The 16178-nt window shown below is 41.1% G+C and overlaps 1 protein-coding gene across 2 annotated transcripts in view; it reads right to left on the bottom strand.

The window, feature by feature from the left end:
* The window catches only part of LOC138032817 (cadherin-23-like), an 83551-nt gene that overhangs the window by 55755 nt on the left and 11618 nt on the right, over window positions 1-16178 (bottom strand). For both annotated transcript variants that reach the window (XM_068880540.1, XM_068880539.1), the window contains exons 5-14: window positions 14186-14257; window positions 10955-11044; window positions 9742-9840; window positions 7922-8023; window positions 7103-7228; window positions 5096-5174; window positions 4245-4348; window positions 2224-2406; window positions 1022-1156; window positions 674-838 (exon numbers count right to left, since the gene is read on the bottom strand). In XM_068880540.1, coding sequence (XP_068736641.1) covers window positions 674-838; window positions 1022-1156; window positions 2224-2406; window positions 4245-4348; window positions 5096-5174; window positions 7103-7228; window positions 7922-8023; window positions 9742-9840; window positions 10955-11044; window positions 14186-14257 — 1155 coding nt within the window. The remainder of the gene's footprint in view (window positions 1-673; window positions 839-1021; window positions 1157-2223; window positions 2407-4244; window positions 4349-5095; window positions 5175-7102; window positions 7229-7921; window positions 8024-9741; window positions 9841-10954; window positions 11045-14185; window positions 14258-16178) is intronic.

The following is a 16178-nucleotide window of genomic DNA, read 5'->3' as shown; positions in this document are numbered from 1 at the left end:
ACTTTGAACCAATCGCTGAGTGAAGTAATCATAAACCAAAGTAATTATCTAATTACTTTCAACACTCAATTGAAAACAGTTCTATGTTGGTTTGTGATGTTATAAGGTACAAAAGGAGGGACACGAGACCTGAAGAATTGTTACGAAGCAGAGCTGCGGGCAATTGTTTGATTTGCTCTTGAAAGTTTGTCTTTTTTGGGATAAAGAAAGCGAAGTTTCTGCCTTTTTTCTTTTCCGTGCTTGAATCTGTTATAAGGATGCTAACCTAAGTTAATCTGCATGGGTTGTAAGATTGTACGAACGCAACTAACAGACGCTGAAACCTTTGAACTACTGTAAGGCAAGCAGTTTAGACCAATCACAGCGGTTGTTATAAGAGCACTTGATTGTACGACTGTGATTTGGCCAATCACAGAAGTTGTTATAAGGGAATTTGATTATACTGTGATTTGGCCAATCACAGCGGTTGCTATAATTCTCATTGTACGCTTCCATTCAGAACGTCGAAAACGTCATTTACCAATAACAGACCCTCTTCGGACTACACTGATGCGGGCGGTCAACTCTACCTCTGTCATTCCTTGGTCAAAGCCGATGGCAATTTAGCTGTTAGCTCAAATCATGCTGGCTTGTTCCTAAAAGCACTTTATCGGCATTCAAGGGAAAAACTAACCTTCACAGCTCCAACGACAAAGTCAATTGGAGCATCCTCATCGATCGTGAAGTTGTACAGATTCTTCTCAAATACAGGCTCGTTGTCATTCACGTTGATGAGTTCCACTGTTACCGTGGCAACACCTGATAGAACCTCAGCAGTATCGGTTTCATTCGCAAAGACCTGTTGACAAAGGAAAGAATTTGCTCATTTTACGAGGTACAGTACCTTTTTTTCCAGGGGAAGGAGAACGTTCTTCTTAAACATAATTTTTGTGCCGTTCTCGTAGCCAGAGGGGTTACCGTTCGGCCAGCGGGGCCGAGGAGACGTTGTATCTAAGTGTCAAGTAGTAAAATCCAAAATTACCTTGAATGTGTAGTTGAATTTCCCCTGCTCATAATCCAGGCTGGAGTTTATCCTCAGTAGTCCAGAAGAGGGATCGATTGTGAAGTCCTTGCTGTCTTTTCCAGACAAAGAATACGCAAAGCGGCGATTCTGGGGCTAAAAAAATTACACTTGTTTATCAACAACGTCAGAAGAACCAAAAGACTAATTTTTCATTCCATGTTAGTTTGTAATCTCCTTCATAGCAGTAAAGCAGTAATACACCATTTTGACAATAGTAGAGCAACCGAACTAGTAATCGGAAGGTCGTGGGTATGCCGGACTCATTCCAAACAGCGCCCGGATTTTTCCGAGTATCCCCGAGTCGACATCGAAAAACAAAAAGAATCTCTTCAGTGGTAGAGCATCCGAACTAGTAATCGGAAGGTCGTAGGTTCGACTCCTGCAAAGGAACACTCGGATTTTTTCCGAGTGTTCCCGAGTCACCATCGAAAATAATCATTTCTGCAATTTCCTTTAATTATTTGCGAAACCGACTCCATTTTTTAGCATTTTACGCAATGTAATTTGGCACTTGAAATGTTTGATCTCTTTGGATTCCTTAGAAGGAATTGCTTCAGAAGAAAAAAATTAGAAAGTGGAAACGTATACCCATCATTTTTCATGGGTTTTGCAATGATACAAAAATCAGAAAAAATAGTTTTGAAGAAACTGTAACGTGAGAAAACGAGAATGCTGACAAGAACGTTGACGTTTAAACTCCGTTAATCAAAACAAGTAAGTAAGTAAGTAAGTCAGTAATTATCATTATTTACCCTTGGATTAGAGTAGCTAATAGTTAATATCTCCAAGATTTGAACAGAACAACTGCTAAGAATCCCAACTGGCCGGAGGCAAACCAGTTGGCTATTTACAAGTGCAGCTGGGAAGTTGAACCAGGGACTACCAGGAACAAATTCAACCAGTGGTCAGAGCGGGTCTTGAACCCGGGATCTTCGGCTCTCAAGGCAAGCGCCCTAACCACTGGGCTGCACTGACTCCTAGCTTTCAAACTACAGTTGTTATTTTCGCCAGCCTAAGCAAAACGCAACGAAACTGATTTCGTTTGATCTTCATCTCGTGCGCGCGGTCAGCATTTTCGTTGCTTCAGGTAGTTGATGCTGTCTCACTTTGAGGCTTGGAATGGCAAAATGAGGTTATATAAGTCCTCAAACTGTACTTACGTAAATATCTTTATCCGTTACAAGGAGCTGATCCGTCACTATGTGGCCAGGCACTGCAAGATCCTCTCTTATGTTAAAAATATAGCTACTCTGTAAAAACGCAGGAGAATTGTCATTTGCATCTAGAACAGTGATCAGCACAATGGCTGTAGAGTTCGATGATGGGTCAACAACCTCTGATGCCTGTCCAAATGTAAACAAAAAAAGTGGAATGTAGTTTACGCATGAAATTACTAGATTAATGTGAAGAGGGAATTGAATTGAACTTTCATTCAAGGCATTCGGCCGCTATCCAGGTTTTCATTGCAAAGGCTCTGTTATGCTGAAACATTGCAGCACTTTGAGGAGGCTCAAAAGAGTTTTCCACGCGTAAGAGTGGGACTTCAAAGGAAAAGGATTACAATAAAGAAAGGAAGGGAGGGAGGCAAAGAGGGAGGCAAGGAGGGAGGAAGGAAGAAAGGAAGGAAGGAAGGAAGGAAGGATGGAAGGATGGATGGAAGGATGGATGGAAGGATGAATGGAAGGAAGGAAGGATGGAAGGATGGATGGAAGGAGGGAGGGAAGGAACAAAAGAAGGAAGGATGGATGGATCGATGGAAGGAAGAAAGGAAGGGAGGAAGGAAGGAAGGAAGGAAGGTTGGATGGAAGGATGGAAGCAAGGAAGGAAGGATGGAAGGATGGATGGAAGGAAGCAAGGAAGGAAGGATTGAAGGATGGATGGATGGAAGGAAGGAAGGAAGGAAGGAAGGAAGGATGGAAGGATGGAAGGATGGATGGATGGATGGATGGATGGAAGGAAGGAAGGGTGGATGGAAGGAAGAAAGAAAGGAACTAAGGAAGGAAGGATGGATGGATGGATGGAAGGATGGAAGGAAGGAAGGAAGGAAGGAAGAAAGGAAGGATGGAACGATGGAAGGATGGAAGGCTGGATGGAAGGAAGAAGGGGAGGAACGAAGGAAGGATGGATGGATGGAAGGAAGAAAGGATGCAAGGATGGATGGAAGGATGAATGGAAGGAAGGAAGGATGGAAGGATGGATGGATGGAAGGAAGGAAGGAAGGATGGATGGAAGGATGGGAGGATGGATGGAAGGATGGATGGAAGAAAGGAAGGATGGATGGAAGGAAGAAAGGAAGGAAGGAAGGAAGGATGGAAGGATCGATGGAAGGATGGACGGAAGGATGGATGGATGGATGGAAGGACGGATGGCTGGAAGGAAGGAAGGAAGGAAGGAAGGATGGAAGGAAGGATGGAAGGATGGAAGGATGGAAGGATGGAAGGATGGAAGGATGGAAGGATGGAAGGATGGATGGAAGGATGGATGGATGGAAGGAAGGAAGGAAGGAAGGATGGAAGGATGGATGGATGGAAGAATGGATGGATGGAAGGAAGGAAGGAAGGAACGAACGAACGAACGAAGGATGGATGGATGGATAGATGGATGGAAGGATGGATGGATGGAAGGAAGGAAGAAAGGAAGGAGGGAAGGATGGAAGGATGGATGGATGAATGGATGGATGGATGGATGGATGGAAGGAAGCAATGAAGCAAGGATGGAAGGAAGGATGGAAGGAAGGAAGGAAGGAAGGAAGGAAGGAAGGAAGGAAGACAGGATGGATGGATGGATGGAAGGAAGGAGGGGAGGAAGGAGGGAAGGAAGGAAGGAAGGAGGGAAGGATAAAAAAGAAAGAAAGATCATGCTCATCACAGTTTGGCCGAAAGAAGCACTTTTTTGTCATACAGTATTAGCAAACCGAACGCTCTCTGCTCATCAGGCTGTCAAAAGCTATGAGTGCCTTCAGATAAGCATCTTCGAAACACATAACCTAATCGTTTCTCGAAAATCAAGACGAATATGGTTTTGACAAGGCGGCAAATTTCAAACTTTTGAATGAATTAAGACCTGCCAATTCGACCAATTTCCTTTTGTTTTCTGTTTTTTTTTTATTGAAGGAGAGGGGGAGGAGGCCATTTAGTTTCCGATGACTAGTTCGCTGTGAAATATTCAATAGAAGACTTACTCGAACTGTGACCCTAAAGAAATCCGTCTTTTCAGCGTCTAATGTACCATTAAGTGTTAGGATTCCAGAGGACTTGTCCACTGCAAATAATCCTTCATCGTCTCCTGATTTTAAAAAAAGCTTTGGTTGATATCAAAACCAAAATTAGAGAGTTTAAGCAAAGACGACGGCTACAGCATGCATCGACAAAGCAAGAATACCATTGTACGTGCAGCACGAGTTTCCGTGCATTTCTTTGCCGCAATCCACAAAACAACAACGTGAAATCACCAAATTTGAGGTTTCGAAGACAATGTGAGCAAATAACAATGAACCATTCCTTTTCCATTTTTGACTTTAAAACCGTTCGTACCCATCCAGTCACAGGATAGTTGGCCCGTATTGTACAAGGTGAACAAGACGGAATTATCGCGAAGCACAGAACTTGCAAAAAAGGAACAAAACCAATATTTTCCCAGAACGGACCAATCAAGCTAGTTCAATAAGGCTTTTATTATATCCTTTGATTGCAGCTTACGTCACAGCGGCAGTGTTGGTGGAAAGAACAATAGCGAAAAAGTCATTTGGGAATTTGACTCTATCATTATGCAAAACTTGAGCTATATTTTTCTATTGTTTTGGCACCGACATGGCCGTCTTATCACGTGAGTGCAATCAAAGAATTGGCTTTCTTGCGCAGGGTTTTCTATATAGTGTTTTCACGTTTGCCTTCTCCTGGGGTAGGAACAGATTAAATTCCAAAGCAAACCCGACCCAAACAATTTCTTTCAGCAGAGGTTATAGAGCAAACGCGACCATGGTACCAAACTTGTTCTGACATATCTTTTCGGGATATTTTTCTATTAACTGACCACTTATTATCTCGTAGTAGACTTTGTTGTCAACACCAGTGTCTCCGTCAAAAGCTTCAACTTGCAAAATTGAAGACCCCTATAAATGCAAGTATTTCAAAATACGTTAAACAGCCTGCAGTGATTTACTCTTTTTGAGTACGACCTCGTTAAGTAGTCGGACTGGGGTGAGGGGAAAGAACGTAATTTTTTCTCTCCTTCCCTTTCTTTCATCGTCTATTCCCAACCCTCTGTTACTTTAGCAATTCAAGATGGCGGACAAATACTTCGCGGAGACTGAGTAGATTGAGCACTCACCCTCTGAACTACGCCTCCAGTACTGCAGAATACACGTTAAAAGGAACCTCCATTCCTACTAAGCAATAGCTTCAAACCCGAGGATATAATGTTCACAATCAAAGTTGTGGGATTTTTTTTTGGAAAATTATTTTTTCCTTTTATCAAAAAAAATAATAATAATTTAGAATCGCTTTTTTTTACTTTCAAGTTTCGCGGGCGCTGCGGGCGCGGCCATCCTGCATAACATGGACATGTAACGGTTACACTACAGTTTTGATACCAAGAGCTGTTGTATAATAACTACAAGGTAGCCCAAAAACGTCACAATTATTCAAGATGGTGGTGCCAACAAAAAAAAAACGATTCCGACATTCATTTATTTCGGATACAAACGCTTTTTTCGAAAAGATGCAATCTGCTGTGATCGTAACATTTTTTCATGTGGCTTTAAATATTTGTTTAGGTACAGTTAACACCCGCATATAAGAACACTTTCTTCAGGTTTAAGGCTGATCGTGTTCTTATTTGAGGGGTACTTTAGTGACAAATCAGCCTGAAAGTGTTCTTGATATATTACTTAAAATTGGTTTTAGAAATACTTCAAAACTTTATATTACCAGAAACCCATAAGCGTTGAAACGTGTAACGGCCCTTTGTGTGCTTGGAAACAAGCTTCTGAATATTCAATTTGCTAAGTACCATATTTGGAACAACAAGAGCAAGGGGTTTCCAAATATGGTACTTAGCAATGAAACATTCAACCAATCAGTTCGCACTGAATATTCGGAAGCTGTGAACGCGCGTTACACGTTTCAACCCTTATGGGTTTCTGATATTACTAGAGGTTTAATTAACATACAATGCTGTTTTGTAATAGTTTGTACATGTAATGGTCTTGAACACCATAGCACTTTGATATAAGTTACTGTACTGTATTGTTTCCTTATCCTAATACCCTTTCCCTTTGTATTAAGAACATGTTTTATTTACCAGGCTGAATTTGTTCTTATTTATATGGTGCTTTATTGGCCAAATTTCAGCCTGATGTTCTTAATCCACTTTTTCTTATATGTGGATGTTTACTGTAATTGATTCCAAGATTACAAGGTTAAAGCTAAAGCAATTTGAGGTGGAGGATTTTCGAATCATCAGTCTAGGGTTTTCCACAACATACTCCAAATTTGCAAAAAGTTGCTCGAATTTCGCAGAACGTTGCTCAAAAAATCGAAAAGTTGCTGAAATGTTGCTCCAAAATTTTAAGCTTCAAAAATGCCTGTTTCCTTTCATATATTCTGAGATGCTGTCTTAAGATAAAAGTCGTTGTTTGATCGATGGAAAAAAATGCCCCAAATTGCAAAACGTTTCCCAAAAGATGTCGAGCATCTTACGGGCAGCCTTAATCAGCATAATATAAGCGTACGGCTTTTGCAAGTTGCACAATTAAATACAGGTGATCATGATCAATTCGTTTCAACTCTGTCATACCAGACGAACTTTACACGTTGTTACAAAAGTGGCTTAATGAGCCAAACAGTGCTTTAGCTTCTGTGGAAAAAAGTTAAAGGGCTCCTTAACTCCAGTTGTAGGCATATGAATAACACTAAGAATGTTGTAAAAAGATACTATCCAACCCTCGTTCCCAGGGTCCCTCATCTTCCCGGGGGCAGGAAGACGAGAGACCCTAGGAACGAGTATGGATACCATTTTCCCTCTTTCAGCTTGTATTACCAAAATCTCGTTTTCCGAAATTTCTGCCAAGTAAATTGATCTCAGGAATTTCGGTGGATTGTCGCTAACATCTGTAACGTCGATGATGACGGTTGTTTCAGATTCTAAAGGCGGTGTCCCTGCATCCTGTAAAAACATCAAGAAAGCACTGTGAATAGAAGTAGTAAAACGCTTGGAAAGTTTAAAAGATCGTAAGGCGCAAAGATCTCACTGCTCTTTAAGATGATGTAAGTATCAATCACATAATTTTAGTTCTTCGTCAAGCCATCTATACTCGTGTATCTTGTTCGTTTTAGCACCGCGCACCGGTGGCTCATCAGTCGGTTGAGCATGCAACGGGCTGCCATTCGGGAGGCCGTGAGTTCGCCTGTGGAGAAAGTGCTGCTTTTGTAATGACATCTGCAAATGGTTAGCCTCTCTAGTGTTGTAGGATAGGTACGATTGGCCATAGGCCCTTCAATGTTCGTAACCCTGTGGGAGGTAAAAGAACCCACACACTATTCGAAAATAGTAGGGCATGGAGCTCCCAGTATTGTGGTCTGTCCTATGTTGTATATCGTAGTTGCACGAGAGCGTTTCAACGAGTTACTATAAACTATGACTATAACTTGGATATTTTGAGAAAAATGGAATTAGCCTCTGGTATCAGATTATAAATCTTAGACATGATTAGAATAAGAAATGAATGGTAGACTTTCCAAAATCGCTAAAAACTTGAGGTATCAGCTATTTCCAGTCGAGATTCCGAAACACAAACACCACCCAATTCATGTGATTTCCACTCGTCTTTTCGGAATATGGCAAGATTTGTCAGCTTACCTTTGCAGTAACAAACAGAGTGTAGCGTTGCTCTTTTTCGAAATCCAGAGGTCCACTGACCCTTATGTTTCCATTGTGATTGGTTATAGCGAAGGTGTCGGTCTGTCAAAAGAAAGGTTTTTTTAGCGCGAGCGTGCGTTAACTTATTCGCACATATAATCGTTGGCATCCTTTGTAATCCTCTGATTAACATCAGGCCCATGTATTAAATTCGATTCAAATTCTTATGTCGGAGTAAGTAGTCTAAATCACCCCAAAACCTGACTCCGCAATATTGTGTAACAAAGGCCATTATAACGCGACTAACCATACACGCGCCTGGTTGTATGTTATCTGTGCAGAAATGATTGTGCATTCAAACACAAGACGAGAAAGAGAGAAGAAAATAGAGGTCTAACCTGCCATGGAGAAAAGAAACCCTTTGAAAAGAAAGCAATGAGACAAATAGTTAGCACAGAGAGGAAAGAGGAGAGGATGGAAAAATCACCTTGTGAGAAAGTACAACGTAGGAGAAGATATGAAACAGTACTTTAACGACGGGAAAGGTCCTTCTATATCAAACTCAAACCAGACTTAGTAGAAGTAGTAGTAGTAGTAGTAGTAGTTGTAGTAGTAGTAGTAGTAGTAGTAAGAGTAGTAGTAGTAGTAGTAGTAGCAGCAGCAGCAGCAGCAGCAGCAGCAGCAGTAGTAGTAGTAGTAGTAGTAGTAGTAGTAGTAGTAGTAGTAGTAGTAGTAGTAGTAGTAGTAGTAGTAGTGGTGGTGGTGGTGGTGGTGGTAGTAGTAGTAGATAGTAGTGGTAGTAGTAGAAATAGTAGTAGTAGTAGTAGTAGTAGTAGTAGTAGTGGTGGTGGTGGTAGTGGTGGTGGTAGTAGTAGTAGTAATAGTGGTAGTAGTGGTAGTAGTGGTAGTAGTGGTAGTAGTAGTAGTAGTAGTAGTAGTAGTAGTAGTAGTAGTAGTAGTAGTAGTAGTGGTAGTGGTAGTGGTAGTGGTAGTGGTAGTGGTAGTGGTAGTGGTAGTAGTAGTAGTAGTAGTAGTAGTGGTAGCAGTAGCAGCAGCAGCAGCAGCAGCAGTAGTAGTAGTAGTAGTAGTAGTAGTAGTAGTCGTCGTCGTAGTAGTAGCAGTAGTAGTAGCAGTAGTAGCAGTAGCAGTAGCAGCAGCAGCAGTATTAGTATGTATTAGTAGTAGTAGTAGTAGTAGTAGTAGTATGTATTAGTAGTAGTAGTAGTAGTAGTAGTAGTAGTAGTAGTAGCAGCAACAGCAGCAGCAGCAGTAGTAGTAGTAGTAGTAGTAGTAGTAGTAGTAGTAGTAGTAGTAGTAGTAGTAGTAGTAGTAGTAGTAGTAGTAGTAGTAGTAGCAGTAGCAGTAGTAGACATCAAGAAAGCCATCAAGTAAAATCTGGACATAAATTGTCAATCGTTCATACATTAGATAGTCGACCAGCCAATCCAAAATATCATTCAGCCAATCAGTCAGTAAGTCAACCGACAGCCGAAAATTGCATTGATTAGAAGGCACGAAGTCTCTTAGCGAAGTCATGATCAATCAGACAGTACACGCAGCCTATCAGTCAATACCTCTACGAGCCAGGTATTTCTAGTCTAGCAGACTAATCGCGCGACCGAAATAACAGCAATTTTCAAGAGTAAGCGAATGGCAGCAAACAGTTCCAGCTTTCACGCAGCCCACGCAACCCTGTGTTGGACACACCTCTGTTATGTTATGGATTCCACCGCATATCTTTTTGTGTCCACTGTTTTCTGAGCAAGTCACTCTAACAGTTGCGTCCTGACCCAACAGTAAATATTTTATTCGAGTTTTACCTTTGTTTCGGGGCTAAAAGTGTAGGAGATCTGTGCATTCTGGCCGAGATCTTTATCAATGGCACTGACGTCAATCACTGGGGATCCGATGGTGACATTCTAGGTAAGAATGGAGTTACGTTAGACGCCTACTTACTATTAAACTAAAACACCTAAACATAGCACAGGCTCAACCCGCGAAAACTGCTGCTCTTGTGTTAAGATTTTTCCTTCAAGGAATTTTGGGAAAAGTTTGTTTTCGATCAAACAATTCGCCCAAATTTGATGCGATGATGTTCGAAGGTTAAAGGCTGGATTTCACTGGCGATGCAGTCTGGCGCCGGCTTTACGACACCAAGTTATTTCAAATGCGACTATTTACGTACAAAGCGCCCCTGAGAAGAATCACAGACTAGTCGCTTGGCAACGGAATAAAGGACAACTGAAAAATCAATCTTGTGGCCCGTTTCTCGAAAGTCTTAAAAACCTTTCGGGACCGAAAAGCCATTTGTGAAACTTCTAACCGCTTGTTTAGGAAATCCGGTCTTTTAAACATGTTTTCAAGGTAACAAAAAAAAAAACGACTGCAGAGTTTGACGACTTAAATCCTCTCCGTTCTTGAGATACAACAGGAATTGTTGTTATAAACACCCGAAAATGACCCGTAAAGTTTAGGGACTCTCAAGAACCGCACCCCTGGGCAAGATTCGAACCTACGACCTCCAAGAGTCTGACCGGTGTTACTGCGGTCGTAAGTTTAGTTGTCCTTGTAGTCCATTGCCAAGCAACTAGTCTTTCAAGTTACGTCGAAAAGTACCCACATATAATATGAACAAAAGGAGCTTAATCTCTTGCCAATCGAGTTTGAATCTGACCAGGCCGTACTCAACTCGACTAACCAAATAGGCCATTTCCGAGTTCATGTTCGCCTCTTCTTCAAAGCGAGTCTAAGTACGAAGTTTTTCTTATGAAAATTAGTTTTCATTCATATGCAAAGTAGAACTAATTACCATCACAAAAACTTCGCACTTAGACTCGCTTTGAAGAGGAGGAAGACATGAACTCGGAAATGGCCTATTGGTCAATTTGGGTCGGGACATCAACATGGCCGCCGTGACGTCATGTGAAAAACGAGAATTAAATTTTATCTAAATTTACGCCAAAAACTTACGACGACGAGAACTGGTCGCCATGTTTTGATTGTTTCTTACGACTGCTGCATAATCACACTCACCTCGGCTATTCTTGCAACATATGGTGTACTTATGAATGTCGGCACGTTGTCATTAACATCCTCCACAATCAATACGAGATGCTTTTCTGTCTGCAAATCAATGAATAAAATTCATGATCAGAAAATGAACATATCGGACGAAGGGTGTTCAAATTTCATCTCCCCTCCGCAGAGTTGTACAAGGTATGGTTAATTATAAGTTAAACGTATAGCAGAAGCTGTAAGCGCTTTACAAATCATAGATAGCAATTATGTAACAAGTTAAACTTAACAAGCTATCTAACTTGAAGTAATATCTAATATTTTTGAATACTCACAACTAGATAATTGTTTGGAAGCCAATTGAAAACACTTCTAGAAAACGATCCAGCATAGCATAGTGCATGGCAAAACCTGAGTCTATACTAAATTATCCACAAAGACGGAGTACTAGTTGAAAATTGAAACAATTAAGTTTTCTCGTCTCTTGATTTCGGTTAAGCGCTGATTTTCGTACAAGCAACCAGTTTCACACGTGCGAAGTGTGCACTACACGAAAAGTGCCCGCACGTGGTGAGTGATTCGCTCGTTCTAATCTGAAAAAATGCACGTGTCACGTGCAAAGCGTGATACGCAACTTGAACTAATTTGCATATTTAAATCCCTTTTTTACAAGAATGTTAAGGTTTAAAGCCCTGGCAAAACTATCGAACAAAGTTGGATTTCACATGCAACATTGTTGGATGTAAATGTTGAGGTAGTGGCAAAACATTATCCAACATTGCTTGACGAAACATTCAAGTTCAAGTTGGCGCTAAATTTATAAATATGGCGGTAGCACTGAAACGAAAACCGCTCGTAACGTTTGTGTTACTGGAGCTGTTTGAGGACGGAAATGATAGACTCAAAGAAGGAAAACCAAAAAATGGTTAAGAGAACGTGTAGAAAAGTGTATGTTCACTGCAAGATACATCCGCGTGTAGGAGATGATGAGAATGAGCTCGGATCAATTTGAAGAAATTGTAAGCACTATTGAACCAGAAATCTCCAAACAGAGCGATACTCACTGATCAAGGATTCTGGCTGTTGTTCCTTGTCCGCCATCTTTGTTGCAAATAATGCTAGAAGCCTAGGCTTGAAAATAAGATAGCCATTCGTGATTGGCTAGAGGCGCGAACGTGACTCGATTCAGGACAAAACTTTGTTATAATTAGAAGAGCGGCAAAACACTGCAACATTGTTGCTTCGAGCAGAATTGTTGGTCGTAATGTTTGATCAAAAGCAAACTCCATCCAACACTTGATCGAACTAAAAACGTCGGACGAACATCATTCAACATGGGTGCCCAAACGGTCGAACAATGTTGGATCGAGCAAAGTTGGAGCGTTGAATCCAACTTTGTTCGACAGTTTGGCCAGGGCTTAAATAATCGATCTTGAAATTTGGCGGAGAGAACGAACTTTCAAATCAATCCCGCGATCACGATCCCGATGATCACTTAATCATGCCGAGGTAAGCTATTGTACGTAGATACGAGGAATGCCTCGGTATGAGAACCTAAGAGGTTGGTTTTAAAATCGAAATCAAGTCTGTACGTCGCTATTTATCATAGGCCAACACATTGTTATGAAAGAAAGCAATAAACGTGGGACAAAGATATATAGATTTTTCTTTTAATCATGCATTTGCGACGAGCTAATCACATGCCAAAAGCAAAAAGAAGTATTGGATTTCACATTCATTTTGTGAAGATGGCATGCGTGCATTTATAAAACTATGCAGTCAATTTTGTATAAGATTCAAGAACATGGTTGTGCTCTTGTCAATCTAAGGCCTGGTTCAAATTTCTAACTTCACATTTTCCGAATCTAATGCAAATGAGAAAAATCCACGGTTTTCTCTCATTTGCATTAGATTCGGCACATGTGAAGTTCGAGGTTTGAACCGGACCTAACTCGTAACATAGAAACTGGGTTATAAAGGCGTTTGTTATATACTGGAAAAAAATCGGGTTTTTGATTGGTCAAAGGATCATCGGAATGCATAAACGTAATAGGTAGAGAGCAATCGAGATTATAGAATACAATACAGAAGTTACAATGGCAGCGAGGAGATGATTCTGTTGAGTAGAATAAATAAATGAAATGGTATGAACTTGCTAGTGCATTTTGTGATTTATGGTTGATCGTGATGTTTTGAAAGTTCTCAAATTGCACGAGCAGTGATTTTAAGAACGTTCAAAACATCACTCGTACCCAAAAACCAGGAACTAAGCACTCGCGTTCATGCAATTTCCTATACAAAAACCAGGCGAATTTGCAACATCTCGGTTGAGACGGTTTAATCGTTCGGTCAAGACTTTGAACCCAAACACACATTTAAGTCACAGATGTAACGCAAGTACACGCGAAAACACAAGAGATGTTCAGACGTAACAAAGGTAACCTACACATGCGCAGTTGGCGTCGGCATTTTTCCAAAATCATGTGATGGGTGAGGCTGACGCCATCTTGGTTTTAACTTCGATCGAGGTGGCATGCAACTGGTACTCTTGGGTACTTCCCATTTGAGTGGAATCCTGTTAAGAGGACAGGACAATTTCCCTCGATCGACACGAAAAGGGACGAGAGTGGTACTTTCGCACGGAGTCGCGAAAAAAGGAACTTTTTGACGTTTTTGCTCCGGAAAATGCTGAAAACACTGCATAGTGTAATGACTGTGTTCACAAAACGTTGAGGCTGAAACGAACTTTTTTTAGAAATTTCCCATCTCAATACGATTTAGACGAAATGAGGAACTTTTTGAGGTTATTGGTCAAAAACTGCTTAAAACGCTGCCAAGTACTTCTTTTCACGATGCGTATAGAAGCTGAAACGATCGTTTTGGAAAGTTTTCCCATCTCAGTGCGATTTTGACCTAATGACGTAGTTTTTGATGTTCTTACTCAAAAACCTTCCTTTTCCGAAAGATTCCCAATGGAAAAGTCTGTTCCATTCGATTTGCCACTTGAATAACCGGGTTTTTCATACAAAAGGAAAACGCCCCTATCTTTTGCTTTCATTTCTGTTTGCATTACACACGTGAACCAGGTCTTGGAAAAAATAAAATCTATTTCTGTTACAGCCTTGGTGGCAAAAATTAGAAGTTCTTATGAAGAAAAAAAACAATAGCACAATAATTACATAATTTTGCCAGGAAAAAAGCAATGTGGCTTCCAATACAATTTCACGGAGAAAATCATCTAGTACATACCTTCCTTTGTTCCAAATCACAACCCTGACATTGATCCGCTGCAAAAACTTTTATATTATATAAACCCGTCTCCTGGAAGGAATAAACGGCAGAGTGACATTCAGATTTAGAATAAAGAAAATTATCATATGGCCCGTACGGCCTCGCGCGCGCTTTCATCGTAAAACTATTGGGAAAATCCCCGTATGAGGGCCGTACGCATTAGCGCGAGCAGGGCCGGAAAAAGCCGTACGGCCCTACTAGGAACACGTACTGCTCCGTGCGATGCAATCTTAGAGGATTTCGTCGCTTTTAAACATCGAAGTTAATTACAGCCGGAAAGCAAATGCAAACAACATATTAGATAAATTTTCTTTGCACATTTTTGTTACTTATTTTGTCGAAACTTCATCTTCTGAGTGCTCATGAAAGGTGTTAAGAGCCCATATGATAAGATGCTTATTGACTAAGTTTAGGTCGGGCCGGACAAGAAAATATTTGGCTCTCGGTCATGGCGCACGGACCTCGCTGTGCTCGGTCCGTACGTCATGACCTCGGGCCAAATATTTTCCCGTCCGGCACTCCCACTCAGTCAATAAGTACATATTATTACATGACTAGCTCCGTGAGCGGGCAAGATGAACCAAATCGCGCGCTCTGATTGGCTACCCGAGCGGGCAAGATGGAGCGATACTGCCCGCTCGGGATTTCTCGCTTGGTCCCGCAAGATCAAAGATCATTTTTTGGTGTTTTAAGTCATATAATAAATCCTTTATTGACCAAGATTGTTCGGTCAAAATGACTGGATATTGGCCTCGTTCTTTTTTTGCGTGTTTATGGACCTCGACTTCGTCTCGGTCCATAAACACGCAAAAAAAGAACTTGGCCAATATCCAGTCATCTTGACCTCACGCTTGGTCAATAACCCATACGTATTTTATGTCAGCAAAGCCAAGGGGATTATGAAACCTGGGATGGATTTCAACCGAAAACAAGAATAAAAAGATTATTGTTTCAAGTTTAAGTTGCTAAAGCTCGCTATTTTACTCAAACCAAAAATGTTCCTTGCAATCCTTTGGCGCACTTATGCAAACCCCAGTTCTTTTTCTAAGAAAACGCAATCTCAACCCCAGAGCTCTTCTCTTGACCGAGGGAGAGAAGAGCTATGGGGAACCCTGAAACAAAGTGTCTTCTCATTGGTTTTCTCTAATTGGTGCATTGATGTTAGCACGAGGAGTGAGCAGGCGCAGTAAGGTTCAAATAGCCAATTTTTGGCTGTTAGAACCCTACGGCACATGTTCTCCTACGCAGAGTTTCCCAGAGCCTTGGGTCGACCCGAGGCTCTGGTGACGAGAATGTAAGCAAACGCGCAAAACATTGGAATGGCATGACAAGAGGGCGCTATCCATTGGCTGCGGCGTTGGATTGGCGTGTGGTTTCACTGGGCTCAAATCCCTTTCTGACCAAAGAAGTTAGGTGGTTTGTCAAATATGCAGAATTAAACTCTTTGACGCCATGCAAATAATGTCCAAAAATTATTAATGAAAGAAATGTAAATATTTGAGATGCGGGTTATACAACTTATTCCAAAATGGCCGCTATTTTAGTATTCTTTTGTTTTCATGCAGATTGGCCTTTATGGCCTCGTTCAAGGTTAAATATTCTTTTGAATTTGACGTTTGAAAGCGAGGCCATAAGGGCCAATGTGCATGGAAACAAAAGAATACTAAAATGGCGGACATTTTGGAATAAGGTGTATCGACCCGGAATGTAAAGGTGACGTTCACACTTAACTAGATAATTTAAGAAATTGTCCCTTATAGACCTATGGATTCGAACCCATAACCTCTCTACCAAATGAGCTATGAAGCCGCGTGAAGAAAGGAGCCCAACAAATAGGCCATTTCCGAGTTCTGGCCTGCCTCATCTTCAAAGCGAGTCTAAGTGCGAAGTTTTTGTTATGAAAATTAGTTTTCATTCATATGTAAAGTAGAACTGATTACCATCACAAGAA

This window comes from Montipora capricornis, chromosome 14 (assembly GCF_036669925.1).
Source record: "Montipora capricornis isolate CH-2021 chromosome 14, ASM3666992v2, whole genome shotgun sequence".
In the NCBI taxonomy this organism is placed as follows: Eukaryota; Metazoa; Cnidaria; class Anthozoa; order Scleractinia; family Acroporidae; genus Montipora; species Montipora capricornis.
The sequence above is the reverse complement of the archived record's forward strand: the minus strand, read 5'-3'. Positions and strand labels throughout refer to the sequence as shown.